The sequence below is a fragment of the Lagopus leucura genome, unplaced genomic scaffold (assembly GCF_019238085.1).
Source record: "Lagopus leucura isolate 7727_CA_CO unplaced genomic scaffold, USGS_WTPT01 Super-Scaffold_100019, whole genome shotgun sequence".
Lineage (NCBI taxonomy): Eukaryota > Metazoa > Chordata > Aves > Galliformes > Phasianidae > Lagopus > Lagopus leucura.
Window position 1 is genome coordinate 5,685,650 of NW_024962273.1, and position 19,288 is coordinate 5,704,937.

General features: G+C 41.6%; 1 protein-coding gene across 4 annotated transcripts in view; it reads right to left on the minus strand.

The window, feature by feature from the left end:
• Positions 1-19,288, minus strand: part of THSD7B (thrombospondin type 1 domain containing 7B) — a 292,733-nt gene that overhangs the window by 180,646 nt on the left and 92,799 nt on the right. For all 4 annotated transcript variants that reach the window (XM_042877909.1, XM_042877908.1, XM_042877910.1 and 1 more), the window contains exons 4-5: positions 14,330-15,089; positions 6,600-6,848 (exon numbers count right to left, since the gene is read on the minus strand). In XM_042877909.1, coding sequence (XP_042733843.1) covers positions 6,600-6,848; positions 14,330-15,089 — 1,009 coding nt within the window. The remainder of the gene's footprint in view (positions 1-6,599; positions 6,849-14,329; positions 15,090-19,288) is intronic.

Below are 19,288 nucleotides of genomic sequence, written 5' to 3' on the forward strand. Positions count from 1 at the left end.
CACTACTTGGCAAAATACAATTGGTTTAATATTTATGGTAGCACTCTCGTGTTCAAAACAGGGAATGTTCTGAAACATTCTGAAAGTTAAATATATGAAGGTTAAGTATTTGTTATTAGCCTGTAGTACTCATGTAAACTTTTCACATAGCACTGATCTCTGAAGTGTTCACAAGCACTAAATCATTCTGACAACACCTTTGAGCAGGATGCAAAAAAGGAACGGAGATTAAGAGGTTCGATTAAGTGTGAAAATGAGTTTTCAAACATGTGGCTCCAACCACTATACCACCTTTCTCAACCAAGAGCTGAACACGTCATTCTAAAATCCACTTAACAGGTAAAGCCCTATGTATGTCAATGAAGCTCCAAGCACCAAGCAGCTTTTCTGTAGCTGACAGCTTTGCAATGGCCTAGGGTACTATCAATTTCTCCAAAGGATTGCCTGTGGTAACTCAGTTCTATTGCTTTCCTTTCCAGAAGTTGTGATACGCAGCAAGGTCTGTTTTCATTCTGTATTCAGTTCACACCTGAAGAGTATAAATGGTTCTCAAGAAAGGATAACATTCTTGGGCACAGGTATGTGAATGCTGTATTGACAATCAGCATTATTAATTATCAGCCTAAATGCCAAGAAGAACTTATTAAAATCACAGGGGAAGTAGCATGGGGAACAACAGAAAGCAAAAACTATTTCTCATCATGTCCAAAAACAGAGCACTTTTCTAACGCAGCAGCTTTCACAGAGGAAGATCATTTTAATTAACAGATCACAGTATCGGTGTGGTAAGGTAAGTAAGAGCTCAAAGTTTTCCTTCCACTTTCCGAATCTTAGCCAATATTATTCCTGTGATCAAACTGTTTACACTTCTGCTGCTTCATTCCTTTGCCCCTCTGTATCTCACAGTTCTCTTTTTCCATACAAACTTCACTGTTCCGAAATATGTAAAATAATTTCCTTCTTTTAGCTTCAAGCCAAATACTCTCCTCCTATGGCAGATGTACAGTTGTTAAAAACTCTGTGCACTTGCCTGCTAACTGATCGCTGCCAGCTCAGCACAACGGGGCGTCTCTGTTCCATCTTGTAGTCTTTGTATTCTGTACTGCAAATATCCATTCCCTGACTACAGCTATGGCAAGGACAAGAGCATCTCAAAACTACGTGAAAAATAATGACATTATTTTGCCTGAGCACATACCAATATTCTCACAACATGTTGCATTGCGAATTTGGGCATAAGAATTACTTTTAGCCCCAGAGCACTTACAAATTTTGTAAGATACTAATGGAAAACGTTTGTGAACACTGCCACTTACTTTCAATTTACAAGTAGTTTTCAGATGAGCTGTCAGGCTCTCTTAATTAATATACAGTATCGTGTGCAAATTTGGATACGTTCACAGGGTTTAGTGACAGCAGAGGAAACAAAACAGAATACCCTTTTCACACAACCAATATAAAATAACTGAACTCTTGCAACATATGAAGCACAGCCATGGATTTTTGTTATAGTGCTCCGCTTGTGGAATTCCTAACTGCATTTTTTTGGGCATGCAGTGTTAAATGCTAACTTCTTGTTACAATAAAGACGAGCACTATTTTTCATCAAGCACTGGGCACAGAAAAATTCCTCCTCCACAGCACTTCAGGACATTGTGCTGCTCAGGTCTGTATTTCACAACCAGAAGCCTAAATATAGAACACGCATCTTTTCTGAGCTATGGCAATACTTGTTATAGGGCAGTGTTTCTTAAAATAATCATTGACTAAAGAAAAGCTCATTATTAATATGTGGGCTTAGGGAGTCAGCTGTGAATTCTGGATCTTACAGACTCATTTCCAAAGGTGCAAGCACCTGCTTCCCCTATTCAGAGCAAGCAGTGGGACTTAACACCTACGAAAATTAGGCCATCAATGATTAAAATTATGCAAAATAACTAAATCTGAGCTCAGAGATAATTAAACCTCATCAGCTTCTGAATCTAAAAAAAAATCCCTGTAGATATCTACACAGAGTAACCAAATCTCTGCTGCACCGCACAGCAGTATTTAATGAGCAGCCGTCAGGTGCAACTGCCAGCACTGGTTCTTCTGCAAGCAGCTTAAAGCCTAAATCCTTATCAGCCCATCTTGCTTTCCCCCAGCTGGGCATGCCCTAAGCTGTCTGGAGCTTTCTGGTAACAAATCCTGACCCCAAGCATTAGCTGCTTAAAAGGTACACGTTTTCACAGCCATTAACAAGTCAACTACACTAGAAACATATCTGACATATTGTTATCCCACTGAGTGCAAAACCTGTCTCTACAGAAGGAAGCAGTGCTCTTGGACAGCTTCTGATGGACTCTTTGCCAGGTTTTATGCAGCTGACACTTGCTATCAATTTGCCCATCTATGGGCTGTTCTAGAGACAAGGAGAATTAGCACTGCTGAAAGAAAAAATGACTGCATAATCTCCATTCAAATTTAATCAGAAGCTTGTTAATAGCAGTTAATAGCAATTGACAAAGAGCAGAGATCACTGAGATTTCTTACAGGGAAACACTTGGGCTTCCTCTTTTGAATCTTAACCTTTGGATAGTACTTGCAGGTTACTAGCAGTACCCACTGTAGTGTTACCAGGTGACTGATTTCTCCAAAACATGACACCCAAGCCCACAGTTACATTGTTAGAGCAGACCTGATCAAAGGTGCACTGTATCAGAACTAGGTTCAGGGGATAACACCATTCCACTACTTTGTTCACTGTCTCTATAAGAGCACAACAAACCACAAAGTGAAAGGGATGCATTTGAATCAACAAGACAGGTCAGCTTCAATGCATTTGTGTGATTCCTATGCCAAAACCTGTGAGTGGTGACAAAAATGGTAATAGATTTAACGCCAACTCCTTTCAACATCTAGTTAGATGATTTGATGAAAACCCAGTATAACTGTAGTCCTAGCTGTGACCCTAAGCCTCTTAAAATGGCTAATAACAAAGATTTGTATTTGTTTTTGACTTTCCAATAGGCTTGTTCCATTTTTATTTTTTTTATAACAGTGTTTCAGTTACAGGAGGTCTGATTACTTCCAAAGTACCACCACCGCCAATGGTTGGAGTGCTGGTAGAGAACACCTAAAATGGGAACCTCCAGAATCCACATGGCAGTTGTGTCAGTTTGCTTAAGAAAATGGGCAAGCAGGAGCTGCCTGGGGTATCTAGGAAGAGACTGGGCTGATAAAGTCAAGATTTTCATATCATACGCAGTACTTGCTAACCAGTCAGCTGGGGAAGCAGAAGAGGTGTTTCTTTGCGTGTCTCCTATGATCAAAGTGAGCTCTCGCACTGCAACAGTCAGCATCAGCCACAGGAGAAATGCCCAACCTGGGGCTGGAGAACTACAGCTGCAACACAGCTTGTTCCAGATCAGAGGGGAGGCAACAAGGCTGTCCAGCCAAACCAAGGGCAGCTCGGGGTGCCAGAGACCGGGGAAGTTCAAAGGGCTGGAGAGTGGTGCTGCCTCCACTCCCAACGTGCAATCCCAGCAGCATACCAGCTGAGTTCTGAGAGCTTCCGTTCACATCTTCCCACTTCACACTAATACCTTGCCTTTAATTAAGGCACATAATGAGCCCTACAATGTGATAGCATCACACCCATATCTCAGCAGTAATCTCAAGCCTTTTGTAAAAATCAGGTCTTAAAATTTTCCCATTTTCCATCATTTAAGTTCCAAAAAGCTTTGAATTTCCAACAAAAAGAGAGGGTTTGTGTTTTTTTTTTTTTCTAAATCCCTGTCTTGTAACATAGCAACCACACCACAACGAAAGACTGAAAGACATAATAATAATTCTGGAAAATCTATCTATTCCCACTGAAGATGTAAGCTACGCATCAAGGATACAAGTGATATAAACCATTGTTTTAAAACTGATGACTCAGTGACAGCTATGTAACAAACAACTGCTCAATGTCTTCTCAATTTATAGTAACCTCTTGGTCTCTGCAGTCTCTAGGACTTATCCTCTTAGTGCTGAAACGAGTTTTATACCTATACATGCCTGTTCTCTTTAATTGAACTACCCCAAATTTATATGACAATAAAGGAGGTAGGATCACCTCGTATGTGTTTAAGCTTTCTAAGCCCTTAATCTAATCCTTTTAGAATAAATAACCACAAGTAAAACAAAGTACAAAGCTCAGGAGCCCTACCGGCACTTAAAATGCTTTATTTTCTTGTATTTAAACTATTGATTAAAGAGGTTATAGTAAACTTCAGCCTTAAAATTAAAAGGCCTCCCCATTAAAAGTGAATTTAATACCAGTATTGCATACATGCGATGAGACCTTTAACCTGCTGCCTTGCCATGGATGGGAACATAACTTCACCCACTTTCCTCTGCTGAAAAGAAAGCTGTAGGTACGACCTCCTGAACTGCTGCTTTTCCACGTGGGTGGATGTGGAGGATGAAGATGTGGGACATAGTCTGAGAAGCACACATTCATTCAGCCAAAAGGTGACTGCTGACCTTCCAGTGAAAAGTAACCACTAGAGGAAAATGCCTCTTTCTCTTACACAGAGACGTGCTTTTTCTGGCCAGTGTTCTCACCCACTGTCTTTGGCTTGACTGGAGCATGATTGGGAAAATCCTTACCAAGAGAACAAAATTTAAAGAAAAGGATACTTCCAGTCACTGATTCTCAAACTCTGAAACCAAATTACTGTAGAATGTAATGTGGACAAACAATACCCTATGCCAGTGCTGATGCTTAAATAACAGATTTTAAAATGATTGATTTCATAGCATAAAGCTGTGAGCCCCAGAGCCTTGCAACTGGTATACCCACAGCATGTACCACAGTGTAGCAGCTTCTCATTCCTGCTTGTTTCTGAGGTACTGAATGGACAAATCAAAGTCTACTAACCAGAGAGCAATCATAAAATTCTCCATAACGGTGCTTAGTGAAAGAAGGTCAATCTATCACTTGCATTTTGAGATACTACATCCCTAGAAATAAATATTAACTAAATACCAGAGATTTCCTTGCTATGTTTTCTAGCTAAGTGGTTCTATTAACCTGTAAGTCCCATGTTACTGTTCCAGGCCAGCTTATTAGACAGTTTATCCTATTTCACAGAGATACTCTACTGTAAAGGTTGCCTGAAGGACTGAAGATGTGCAGGTATGGCAGAATGAGGAATGTTTATGAGTTCATATTCTCATGAAAACCATGGCATAGCAGCAATACACTGAAAGAACAACAAGTTTCCTTCTGTATCACAGGAGGCACCACAAGAAAGTTATCAGCATTATGCAGATCCTCACATTTCGGTCTCTCCTGGCTCTACATCAAGACCTTACAATCTGCACTTTAATATAGTGCAGTATCAAAAAACACAAATGCTGAGAAACAAGGGGCAGACACGTTCTGCTCACTCCTGATCTGCTACCAGCTGGCATACCCCAATCAGGTGTCACCTGCACGCACACTCCTATACAAAATCAGCGAGACAATGTGTTAATCTATTGTCTTTGAAATTGGTGTGCATCTGGGCAGGAGCAAAAATCACTCTTCAAAAGCCTTTTCATAGGATGTAATCAAGCAATGGAATTTTTTTTATATATATACTTCCTCTCCTTCACTAGCAGGGTGCATTAAAATGTTCAGCATTTGATTTGAATGAATTCAACAATATAGTGACACTTCCACAGGTTACACTTTCCTAGGAAATGTCTCTTGCAAAAGCGTTATCAAGGTTTTTGGCAGTACCTGGCAAAGCACCAGAAATTCACAACTTGATCACTGATTAGTCCTAATAAACAGAGTTATTCACAGGGAGATCTGTCTACATGTGTACAAAATCTTAATCTTGAAGCATTTTACAGTCAATCTCAGAACGCAAAATTAAGCTATATTTTATTTTCTTTGCAAAGCAAACAATTTCCCCTCCAGGCTAGCCTGGCTAAGTGCTATGGCACAGATCTGCACACCAGAAAGGTGAGTTCCTTACCTTCTGTCAGAACAAAGAGGGCCATAAACCAAGCAAAAACTTGGGGACCATGAGGTTTTCCAGTTTAAAAATATCCAGATGGAATCTGAGACTTGCTCTTTACCAAGCTGCTATCTCTGAACAGTTCCCATTTTCCTTATGGAGGACTGGGATTTTGCATGGGGAGATAAAGGGGAATCATTAAATCTTATGTAAAATTCGTGGCTGCAAGCCCAATAAACGTACAGCCATGGAGACCTGCCCAGCCTCTGTGCAGCTGAGGAAATTCTCCAAAACCAGCAATACGTAGAAAAGCGCTTTCAGCGAACAAGAGTATCTGCTCTCAGTTTTTAAAATATGAAAATATAAGCTGTAGTGAGTATAACTGCAATTTATTTCTATATGCAAGTGTAATCATTGTAATAGCAATAACGATAATGGAAACAATTACAAGAACATTAGCGGTAAATAAGGCAAACCATCGTTAACAATCATCAAATCAGTGATCTCTCAAGCACAGATAGAAAGTATGATGTGCGACCCTGTCCATACACACACACAAACACAGAGCAAGGAAGCATAAGATCACACCAGAAGTTCAGAAAACGTGGGTTAAAGCTCAGGTACCTGGGGCAAGGCTTCAGTTCTCTCCCTCCCGTGCTGCAGGCTTCCTTCTCCTCCAGCTCCGGACAGAGCTTCCCACTTCCCATGGCCACGCTCCGCACGCTACGGTGCCGGCTCCGAAAGCCCGGGGTGAGATCTCCCCAGCTGCAGGTCTGTGAGCAGGAGCTCCACGCTGACCACTCAGATGTTTCACAGTCTTTATCGATGACACAGGTCTTGGAGGTCAAAGGTGCAGCATCTTGTATACAAAGGCTGAGATAAGAACAAAGTGAAACAGCTGAGGAGGTTATGCTTACAAGATCTTAACATTTTTTCAGCCCAAACCCCCAATTATTTTATCTACATTACCATATGACAAGAAGATGGTTTCCATCTAAAAGAAGGGAGATCAAGAGCACATATAAGGAAAAGGTTTTTTATGATAAAGGATAGTGAGGCAGTGCAATAGGTTGATCAGAGATGTTGTGGATGCCCTGACCCTGGAGACATTCCAAGTCAGACTGGATGGGTCTCTGAGCACCTGCTCAAGCTGCAGACATCCATATTCAGCAAGTAGGACTAGATGAACTTCAAAGCACCCAACTTGAACAGTCCTATGATGCTAAGAAATCACAGTCACTAAAGGGTGAAACAGAAGACTTGCATCAATGCCAGTACAGTGAATATAAGAGGAGCTGCAAGGCGCACACCGCATTTCCAGAGAGTTGTGAGTGCAAATGTTGAGCCACTTGCAAATAATACACCTAATTTATTTCAAGTTGGAAAAGATGTAAATGATGCTGTGCTTTTAGATTTCACGCTTTAACCATGACTGAAAAGAAAAGGCAAGCCCAGGAGAAGAGCTGCCATTGGTAAATGCCTCCATCAGCCTGCAAACACTGCTAGCTGGCCAGCATCCGTCCATCCCAGTGTCAGCACATCCTGCTGAGCAGCTTTGCTCTTTTATGAAAGTAATTAGGCTCTCATTAACATGTAATGTTCCAGTTCTGCGAGGCTGTTACCAAGCAAATGCTGTTAAACAAGGTCAGAAGGTTTTCAAACCTGACAAAGCACAGGAGACTCTGGCACGCTGCAACTGTGCATGCGTTTTTGCACTCAGTTACATTACTTAACCATTTTGATTATTATTAGGACATAATCCTCATTCATTTTGTAACACATCAAGAAAGGATCAATGCAATGGAAAAATAAAAGGAGAGGCTGACAATTGTAGATGTCCGAGTCTGCTCTGTCCTGCCTGACCACACAGAGTGCAGCTGCTTCTGATTCACCTCCACCTCACAGCAGCTAGAGATCATCCATCAGGTCACAAGGATGGGGTGGGGGGGGAATCTCTGCTGTGTCTGAGACATCAGATAACTGGCATCAACAGAGCTGGAAAGCATACACCAAAAAATGACAGACTTACAAATCAGCAAATACATCACTGGAGCATCACAAATGATCGATCAGGTAGGGGGAAAAAAGGAGGGGAAAAAACAATGAAACCCACCAAAAAAAAGTCACCAGAAAAAAAAGAACTAAGAATTCCTAATTTCTGCCTAGTATTATAAGCATGATGCAAACCGCTCCCCAAAATTAAGACCATACATGAACTCAGTGTGAACTCTCTTTAAATTCGTCTCCTCCAGTTGCTCACAGTCAGGCTTTTACCAACTGTAAGAAGCAAATACATGTACACTTAAAAGGTGTGAAATCCAGAGCTGCTGCCAAGGAACCAGTTATTACCTCACTTAATATTACTTATAACACAGTTTGACTAGGCTAACTTTCTCCACAGAAAATACTCTGGGCAATCATTTCAGGATTGCACGGCAATCTCATAGGGGGAGCGGAGAAGATAACGGGCATCCATTCGCCTCTCTTCCAATTTAGAAACTGGTCCATTTTTCACAAAAGTCAATAGGAGTATCGCCACTTACTCGTGATCAGGATTGACTAGCTTGACTACATCCTGAATTACTAGCACAATACAGCATTTAGTGACTTAAATTTACAGGTTTTTTTGTTCGAATCACAACACTTTTTTGTCTCACTTTCATCACGTACAACAATAGTCTCACAGGTGCCAGCAGGATGAATCTGTTTAACAGCTGCATGAAGCAGGAACAGCCTCTGATGCAGCCAAAAAATTCTTCTCATTTATATCCAAAAAAGATTTCTTATGCTTCCACTACATGCCAAATACAACCAAGGCAAAGCTGTACCTGGTGCAAAACATCAATACTATTGAATGGAGGACAGAAAAGAAATAATAATTGTATCTGAACTTGTGCTGGGCCAGTGATTTGGAGACTTGGCTGGAACATTAGGTTAGGAAGAGTCACACCAACTGTTCCCTTATTTCCCTCTCAGTACTTTTTGAACACAGTAATCAGGTGAGCCACCAGCACCACAATGGTAACAGGGAACACAAATTCCTGCTTCTAAGTAGATAAAATACTGGCAAATAGAAGTCATCCTATGTGGTTATACCAGAAAACTAGAGCCTATCAAAGAACACGGCAAGGAGGACAAGCAAACTCACATTCTAAAGAGTAACTGAAATTCTGCATTCAGATACCAGTAGGAAAATCCAAATCCATTTTTGGGGTAGCACCACTGTAAATGAGATATTTAAGTCTGAATTGATCTTTGCTGAAAAACCAAAGAAAATGAAACCTTTAAAAATCTGCTTTAGGGTTTTCTTCAAAATTAACGTTGCTAATTGCTGATACTGCTATCCCCAATTCTTAGCAAGGCAAGAGCTACCACATCTGTCCAATGGATTCTAGCAGATGATCACAAGTAGGCTGCAAAAGACATCTCTGCCCAGCAATCATCCTTGCTATTTGCAAGGCTTTCAGGTATGGCAAGACTGAACAGCTCATTCTTTCCCTGAAAATCCCTCCACTGCTCCTGCTATAAACGGCTAATAAGAGAACTTTGTTGACCTTAAGATGAACAAGATGTGGAGCCGGCAATTTCCTCCCTTCTGCTGGGGAAGATGTTTTTGAAAGAGAATTGCACACAACTCCCTAACAGAAAGTGAATCTAATTAACTCATCCCCACTCATTCAGAGCCTCAAAGCCAAATTAACTGTGACACCAAGCAACACAAATGCAAACGTAAAAACACACTCTGTTCTTCTGCATGAAATTCAGACACATTCTTTCATGTCACCAGTGTACTCAGAACAATCTGATATAGAGAACGCTCAAGATGTGTGAGACATTCGTTGATCTCAGCCCACAAACCTCAGCATCCAAAACTAGCAGGGAAGGAAGGAAGTCCTGAGGATGGGAGATGTTTTGTGAGCCCACTTTTTAAACTAACTTTCCACAGATTAATGTATTCAGGTTAGAGTTTACCAGAGTAAATCTGGTAATGGTAACACTATAATGTGCTTACACATTGATGCTTTCTGTGTTACAGAGCTGGACTGCTGAAGGGAAAACTGCAGGAATTGTTTTGCAATGCAATGCATGTTAAGCCAAGTTATTTGTGACAGTGTTTCCAAAACATTATTCTGGTTGAAAGGCTAAAAGCAGTCACCATTTGGTTTTTTAGTGTGGTTGTAGTAAAAACAAAGTCAACAAGATTATTCTTTTTAAATACCCCTGGAATGGAGAATTTCCTCTATTCACATTAGCTCAGGGATTCATTTCCTAGCCTGAGCACCAAGGCTCAGTCCGTACATGTGCTGGGAAGGATGTGAATGCACACCTCCTCCCCCAGAACAGTCACAGCCATCACATGTAGGTGTATTGCAGCACAGCATTACCTCCTCTCAGCTGTAAAATGTTGTACTCATCTACAGAAAGTAGAAGCCTGCAGAAAGTACAAATAATTTTTCTGAGAAATGTACAGCAGCACAGCGGTTAAGTGCAATCCACTAGGAAATGGATCGTGTGAATTCAAATTACAGAGGCAAACAAAAGAACTGGGTACTGCTCAACCACATCCTTGATGGACACCTTAATTCCTTGACTGAATTCAACCTGAATTTTCACTTACAAAGGCAAAGTAAACAGGATCCCAATCCAATTGTGTTGTATCATCATCATCTTATACGCTGCATGAAGAGTTTAAGAAACGCATATCTGAAAAAGATGTCTAATCCAGATGAAGGGAAAAGGGGGAAGGGGAGAGGGGAGAGGGGAGAGGGGAAGGGCCGTTTTGCTCCCAGCTTTAACTTCTTATACTTACTGGGAACGCCAAATGTACTTAGTGAGAACGTCCATCAGGTCAGAAGAAACAAGACAAATGTATTTAGGATTTCAACGTGTAGTTACAGTTGCTCATTTATCTAAATGCAATCTAGCTTCTAATCCAAACATGGGGAACAGAAATAAAAGTTCCTTTGTGTCACTACTCAGGAGGTTTTCACAACTATGACAAAACAGAAAACCAAAAGCAGCAGAAGTTTAAAGTGCATACCTCCTGTAACTTTTTCTGAGATTATCTTAAAGACATGGGAGTGTTTACATTTGACTTTATTACAGGATATAAAATTGAAAGCTAATTTTTTTTAAACCTGATTTTTAATCACAGCTCCCACCTATGGGTTCAGTGGAAAACCAAGGGCTCCTGTTTTCTGGATTCAAACACACAACTTGAGAGTAACAGAAAAACTGAAAGCAAATGTCAGGCACACTTCCTGCTGCTGCTACTTATCTCACAAGAGAAAGGACAACGCATTTGCTCCTCTCATTAATCACAGACTTGTTAATGAAGAAGACAAACCGAGTTTTCTGCCAGTAACCTCACACCCCTAAGATGTGAACGCATTCAATCATTCAGTCTTTAAAAAATAATGTGCACCTATTCTATTAAAATCCTGACCACCATTCCAACGCAGCCCCTCCATTCGCACACACAAGGACACACATCGGCACAGCTGGCTGACACACAGCTCTGAGATTAGAAACCAGTCAGTTTATCAACTTTGATAATAAATTAAGCATCAGACACCACTTGTGAACACCACAGAGCCATCTCTGCTGCCGCTGCATTATAGATTTGGAAAGGGGGTGACCATACATTTGCTCTTTGATGCGTAATGGTGTTCAAGTGACCACACATGTCATATGCCATTTTTCTTAGTTAGTGGCAGAAGGAATCAGTGGCGGTGATAAAATCCCAGCATGGCAGCATAATTAAGCAGCTTAGAGACCTGGTGAAGCATTTCTAGGGATATTTCTCTCTTCCCTTAGTACCCCAGAAATTTAATTTGTAACTCTCATTGGGACTTACTCAACAGTGTTATTCTAAATAGGAAATCTCAGCCAGGAAAATGAAAAAGCACAAATAAAGCAATTCTTCCCAGTTCTACAGCAGACATTTGGCTGTCTGCCAAGCTCTTCTTCAGGGTTATGCAAATGCATTTACTCTTCTTTACCAGTAGCCAAAATATCATCACTCTTGTGAAGCGACATCTGCAAGATCGGATCCATTCTTCAGGAGAATGGCAGCAAATACGCTGCACAATGAAACTAGGAAGGCATTAACACGGTTGTTTTAAGGGAGCTGTTGTTAGGGATGCTTGGTATCAGTGACATTCAAGCCTTGGAATTAAACACAGATTGGATTTTATGCCAGATTTTAGGTTTAGGTATCAGGTTTCCAAGTTTAAACAGTGTAGTTACAATTAATAACCAGTTATTTTTGAAAGAGAACTATGCAAACTACGGATGTTCCTCTTGCATGCAGACCTAGTAAGAGTAAGTCACAGGCTACTCTCATCTCTGCATTATACCTGAGACACAGACTCAGCAGAAAAACTCTGCTAGGAGGCAGCTAGTGGAACCACATGTTCCCAAACAGGGGGCTAGATCACCTGAAAAAAAGAAACAAAGAAAAACAAAAGAACCCCCAAAATCAGAAAAGATGAGGGAAGTAGACAGCTTGACCCCAGGTAGAAACAACAGAACTAAACCATCTGTGACCTTCTGTGCGATCATCCAGAAATTCAATGGATTACACAGTAGTGAAGCGAAGAGCGAAGTATGAACAGTGGCTTCCAATCCCCATTCCTACAGCAAAAGTGCCAGTGAGAGTGTGAGGGAAGAGAGAGAAAATCTTAAAACAAGCCAGGATTCCCCATCCAGAGCCTCTGACAAAGAATGAGACATAATGGCCAGAAAAGCAGCTACCACATGGCACATACATAAACTTGCTGTAGGTCCCACAGTGACATAAATCACAAGTAACTCCATTAAAGTCAAGCAGCTACACGAGTATAAAATCTGTGTATTTAGAATCAGCATACATTTAGAGACAAGTAATGAAGCCAAGATCTTAGAAACTGCTACAACAGTTCACAAATCTTGACATTCTTCCAAGCGATAAAAAATATTTACCTTCCTACAGATGTAATAGGAGGAGGTAAGAAAATGGCTAGAATGTTTATTTTCACCTCAGTACATGTGCAAAATAACTACCAACATTAACAGGGGTAGAGCATCGGACAGAAAATAACCCCTTATCTCTCCAATTTGAACTTGTGCAGGCATAGATAATGATAATAGCTGATTTCTGCAAAATTCAGGAGCAGCATTTTTCACAGAATCACAGAGTAATTGAGGTTCAAAAGGACCTCTGGAGTAACCCCTCCCTCGGTCTGCTGGCAATGCCCTTCCTAATGCACCCTAGGATACCACTGTGCACAAGGGCACACTGCTGTTTCATAGGCAACATGGTGTCCAACAGGTCTTCTCCCTGATCCTTCTGCCCAGAGCTGCTTCCCAGCACATCAACCCCAAGTCCATATCGATGCCTGAGGTTAATCCTCCGCACGTGCAGGACCCTGCACTTGTCCTTGTTGAAGTCAAGACATTCCTTTCTCTCCTCCTTCACAGAGGTCATTGATTTTTCAACAACTCCTAATAATGGTGGAAAAAATGGGCAGGTGAAGTTCTTCAAAAATCTGGCTTCTGACTTTCTCAGAATTTAATCAATTCCTCAGTAATCTATAGCTCCTGGCATCCGCTCAAATTCAATCTGAAGTCAAATGGCAGAGCTCAGATTGTTTGAATTTAAATGCGAGGAATGCAGAGAATAAATCCTTCCATTATTTGCTGTACATTATTGTAACCTTCACATCTGAATTACAGAAAAGCGACCTGTACAGACCAAGGGAAATTGTTAAATAAAGCACGTGAGGATAGAAATCAACAACCGCTGTCAAAGAAATACATGCAAGTCACAGATCTTATACTGGCACCAGAAACATCGCAAACATGAAGGCTCTTCATAAGCAGAAGACAACCATAGCTTTGCTCACTGATCTATCTGGCCAAGAAATATCTTCTAGCAAATTCACAGGGCCAAACTCGTCACGCTTAAACTTCTTGTTTTATTCAGTGTTGATCTGTAGGAACGAAGGAGTTGAAGTTAAGCTTCTCCAGCCAAGTACATGCAGTAGGTGATTGAGAGTGGAACCCTTCCATGCTCAGCACCTCCCAGTAAGAGGTGATATACACATACCTCCATTTCCTTGAGGTTTCCACAAAACAAAACCAGAAGAGAAATATTAAAAACATAAAATGAATTAAACAGCCACAAGCCATACAAGTATGCAAAATATTCAGCTGCTAGCTTCACAAGCAGGGAATTAAATCAAAAAGCAGCCTGTAAAGAAAACGCATAAAAATTTGCATTTAAAACTCGAGAAGGTGAGTGCATTAGGCTGTGCAAAGTGGCGACTCGTGAAAGAAAGGAAATAAAAGCAGAGATGTGGAAGCGCCCTTACCTCAGCACAGCGTGCCTGCCGTCGCTCCGCACGCAGCTGACCGCCCTGGTCTGGTAGCCCACCTGTGCCATGTGGGGATGATGCTGTGCCTTGTGGCTTTCCAGCCACGACGCGCTCAGTTCTCCAGAGTCCTCCCCCAAATCCAAGGAGGCGTCCTCACGGCGGGGCAGCCTGCACTCGCCCCAAGGTCCCACCTTGAGGCTGTAGGTGTGCTCCTCCTCACCCAGGGGACAGGCGGCAGCAGCACAGGTCTGCGATTCTGTCAGGTTGGGGCACGGGGCACCCCCATAGAGAGGAGGAGCAATGACGGCACGGGTCCGGTGCCGCAAGCTAGTGCTGCAACCCCCGCCACACTGGGACCAGGAGGAGAAGTCTGTGACAATGCAGTCCCGCGGGCACGGCACCAGGCAGGCCTGCTCCAGGGGTGGCTGCGGTGCCAGGTGCTCACAGATCTCAGCGGCCACCACACTCCTGTCCAGCTTCTGCAGGCAGCGGGCGCTGCGGCGCTGCAGACCGTGCTGCGCCATCACGCAGGGTCCAGCCTCACCGCCAGGCACGCAGGGTCCCCATCCCGAAACCTCCCACTCAAACAGCTCCAAGTGCCAGTCGCAGACCTTGAAGCACCGCCGCTGGCTTTCGGGCTTCTCCTGCTGGTCGCAGTTGGCGTGGTGGGACGTCCAGCCCTCAGTGTGGGTGCACCAGACAGCCCGGCTTCGCGTGCCCCCGGAACCGCAGTCACCCACACATCGGCCCCAGTGACCTGCAAAAGAGGGATGTGGCAAAATCACATTCCAACTCCCATTAAGCAACTATCAGCTCATCTCTAAAACCAAGTGAATGCCACTTGGTCTTTAAGGTCCCCTCCAATCCAAGCCATTCTATGGAATGTCTCCAAAGGCCCTCATGTCACTCCTCTTTCCCACGTATCCATATGGGTCCAATATTTGGTTCCTGAAACCTGGAAAAAAATGCCACTTCCCATTGGCCCCACAATGTCTCAAATTAAAGGCAAACCAGACATGCTTCTGCAACAGGGAAATGCACCCAAAGCCTCAGGAAATATGAATATTTAATTCCGCTTGTACAAATGCATATAAAAACGATCGTAAAGGAACAATAATCTAATAGGAGGAGAAAGTCAAGTTAGATAAGGCGAAAACATTCTTAATAGGACAATTAGTCTGTGGAATAAACTGCTCTGGGAAGCAGCTGAATTATTGTCCGCGGTGACAAAGTGGTGCAGATAAATACAACAGGGATAAGAGTATGCTCTGATAAGGACCTGAAAATGTAGGAAGTGAAGTTACGTGATGGTGCACAGTGGGTCCTGCAGGGTGCTGATTTGTGAACAGAGCCCCATACAGCAAAACAGGTCCCTCACCTTCTGCATTAGTCAGGGAATTACCTGGAGCAAGGTGTCTCCATTTGCAGTACGTGACACTACAGGTGGGGCTTTAGCTGGTCATTTGGCAAGAGAAATGGAATCAAAATTAAACCCAGCAATCCCATTTTTAGTTCCAGAGCACATGAACATACATATATAACTATACGAATGTTATTTAAAGATTTCTAAGTGAATGTAAATGAGACAAGGCTAAGCAGAAAGATTTTTCTCTAAAAATATTATTCCACAAAATCCACCAAGTCCACAAAACAATCTAAGGGCTGTAAAGTACAAAATTGCTTTTAGAACGAGAAAAAAAGGTAGCGGAAAGCACTAAGGCCAAATCTCAGCATATTAAAAGGATTTTGATGATCATGTCTCAAGAGAGTCTCATCTCAATCCTAAGTTTAAAAACTTTCCAGAACAACTTAACAGAACCATTTCACTTGGTAAGAAAACTACATATGTAATCTGTGCTTGAAAGTACACGGCAATAACCCTGCCTTTTGTATTTTTCTCAAGGCAGAAAATGAACTTAAAACAAATAGGTCAATTTATATCAAGAAATGCTACTCTGGTTAAGTTTTCCAAAATTGATTTTAAAACTATCGGAATCAGTTATAAGCTTACACTAAGAAAACAAGAACATAAGATCCAAAACAGCCCCCATAATGGCTGCAATTATAATCCTATGTATTTCATCCAGCTGACAATGTTCCTGAAAGTAAACCTGTTGTTCTTCCTATATGGGTAGAGTAGTGACTCTCCTAGAGCCAAGGCTGTGATATTGTGCAAATGCATGAATAAACAATGTCCTTTCCATCATCAATAAGAGGTGAAGTAAACAGTTAGGATATAGCCAGTTTCTTCCGCTACACATCCCAAGCATCTGCACAGGAAAATTGGGGAAGATCAGTGACCTAAATACAGACTTGAAGAGTCCCACTGAGCTATCACTGCTGATCTTCCTCTGGCATCCCCATTCCCAAGCTCATACACAGTGATCAGATCAGTGCAGCAGCTCCTCTGAGCTCCTCAGAGCCGCCTCTCCTGAACAGCAGGGAGGTTTGGGAGCACATGTGGAGTGCAGACTGTCCAGGCAGGTGGGCAGTGATGCCACCACCTTCCTTTTCACCATTTCTTGCCAGCATCTCACTGCCAAAAGGCTGCACTTACAAAGCAGAGACCCAGGAGTCGTCTCTTTCATGGCTGCTCTCCCTTCCTCATCCTCCAGGCTATGACTGCAACCCTACCCTTAGTCTGTCACCTCCTCCTGTGGTCAACAGGCAGCAGGCAAGAAGGGTTTTCAGAGTCACTAGGATCTAGACAGCTGCAGCTTTTGATGTATCCAGTCTTCAGGCTACGTGAAAAATCTTTGCCCCTTTTATACCTCCTGTATTTCACACCAAAAGATATCACTGCAAGACGAGGACACGACTTGAATGGGAAAACACAGCAGCAAACTACACTGTACTTCACAAACTGTACTATATGAATTAATGTCAGTTATAGTTGTGACTTTCTATATAATTAAATGGGCTTAAAAACCTGAAGATTCAAAAAAAAAAAAAAAAAAAGGAATTTTATGTTTAGTTCAATTACATGAAGTGGCCTTTTTTAAAAGCTTATTCTTGACATGTCACCTTCATTTAAAAGGCTATTCCAATAAAATATCAACACGATTCAAAAACAGACATTGGATTATGAATATGCTGAATCTTACAAAAAAATAACAGCTGAAATTCAACACTAATTGGTTTTGATTAATAGAGGAAAGTAACCACTACAAAGACGAGGCAACACAATGCAACTGCATCATGAGCTTATTTCAGTCCTTACTTTTCTGAAGCAGTTTAACAATGGCAATTTCATTTTTTGGAATTTTCAGTACAAAGATTATTTTTTCAGCACTTCATTTTTAAAGCAAAAATTCATAACCAATTTTGTTTCACTTCAACTTAGTGCATAACTGTTTTGTTGTTGTTTTTTTTTTTTTTGTCATGGATTGCTTGGAACACACTACACCAATTTAGGATTTACTACTTAATTCTTAGGACAGGAAGACTTTAAATTCATACTTTATATATCAAGGTACCACTAAAATCCCCGTAGAATAATAAAAGGCCACTGTTAAGAAGAGGATTAGCCAAATTCAGCTCACCAAACCTACCACTGCTCTTTGACTACTCTGTAGAACTCATCTCTTCAGTACTTCATGAACCACTCTATTTAATAGCTGCAGATTTACCAGCTCTGACATTAACAAGACGACAGAGATGCAGCAGAAGCCTTGGAAAGAATTGGCCGTTATTTAATGTCAGATGTGAATTTAGAGTGAAAAATTACAAATAAAAGAAAGGACTCACAAGCAATTGCACTATCATTAGACAAATCACAATTTGCAATTACTCCCTGGCAAATACACTAAAAGCGTAGCCTATTAGACCACTCTTCGCATACCAAAAGAAAGAAAGAAAAAAATAAGGGTGGCAAATCAGATGCAAATCTGCTATTATAGAATTTTTCACTTCCAATGATCACTTCAGGACGCAGTAGTTAAACTTATCCACAATGTTTCACTTCTTCGTCAAATGTCCTGTTCAGTAGCTTATCTGAGGAGAGGGATACAAATACTTTCCAGACAACAGCCTGCTTTTTACTTAGCATTTGACTATTTTTTTTTAGAGCGGCTATGTAAACTTGCACCTTCCTTAAAATAAATGAGTCAATTAAAAGAAGCATCTCAGCAGAACGTGAACAATGGTATGAACAATATTTTATTGAACACCCACTAGAACTTAACGCATCAAAATGTACAACTTTTAAAAGATGCATTACAGCTCCCAGCTGGGAGGACACTGATGTTAAATCAGAGGGCTAAATAAAATAAAATCTATTTCATGCTGATCAGTCTATGAAAGTACACAGAGAGAAAGATAAAATAGATGAACACACTGTCTCATGCCACCACTGAAACAGAAAGTGTCCTAGATGGACACTTCAGGAGCAAAGATCTCTGAATTCAAGCAGGTAAATGTGCAAGAGAAGTTGAAAACTGAAACAAAGATGTCCGAGATGCAGCAATTTCCAGAAGGCAGGAGAATCCATAGAAAGGGACCACAGACACCCAATTGCAGTAAGAAAAAAGTAGATGGTCAGTGACATATGTGGCCAATGACTATGTTCTATGAATGCCATCTCAGGGAAGCTACATGGAATTTATGCCATCGAAGTGAAAAATGCCCCTGAAGCCAGTTCTTAAGACTATAATCAAGCTCTTCTGCTAATAATTTACCGAAGTCCCTTTGAAGCAAAGGTTGGCACCAAACTGGATGGTCCTGGAAGTACACTGGAGGATTTAACAAGATGACAAGCACTTTGGCACACTGGTCACATAGGTTCCATGGAGCTTCCCAAGACCTCCAGACCTGAGGTGCCTGGTGTAAATTCCATCCTGGCCCTGCTCTGAGCAGGAGGTTCAACCAGATGACTGCACTGTTCGTTCCAACCTGGAATCTAGTAACATTCCACAAAGAAGTATCCAATAAAATCAGTGATTGTTCAACAGGGCTTAC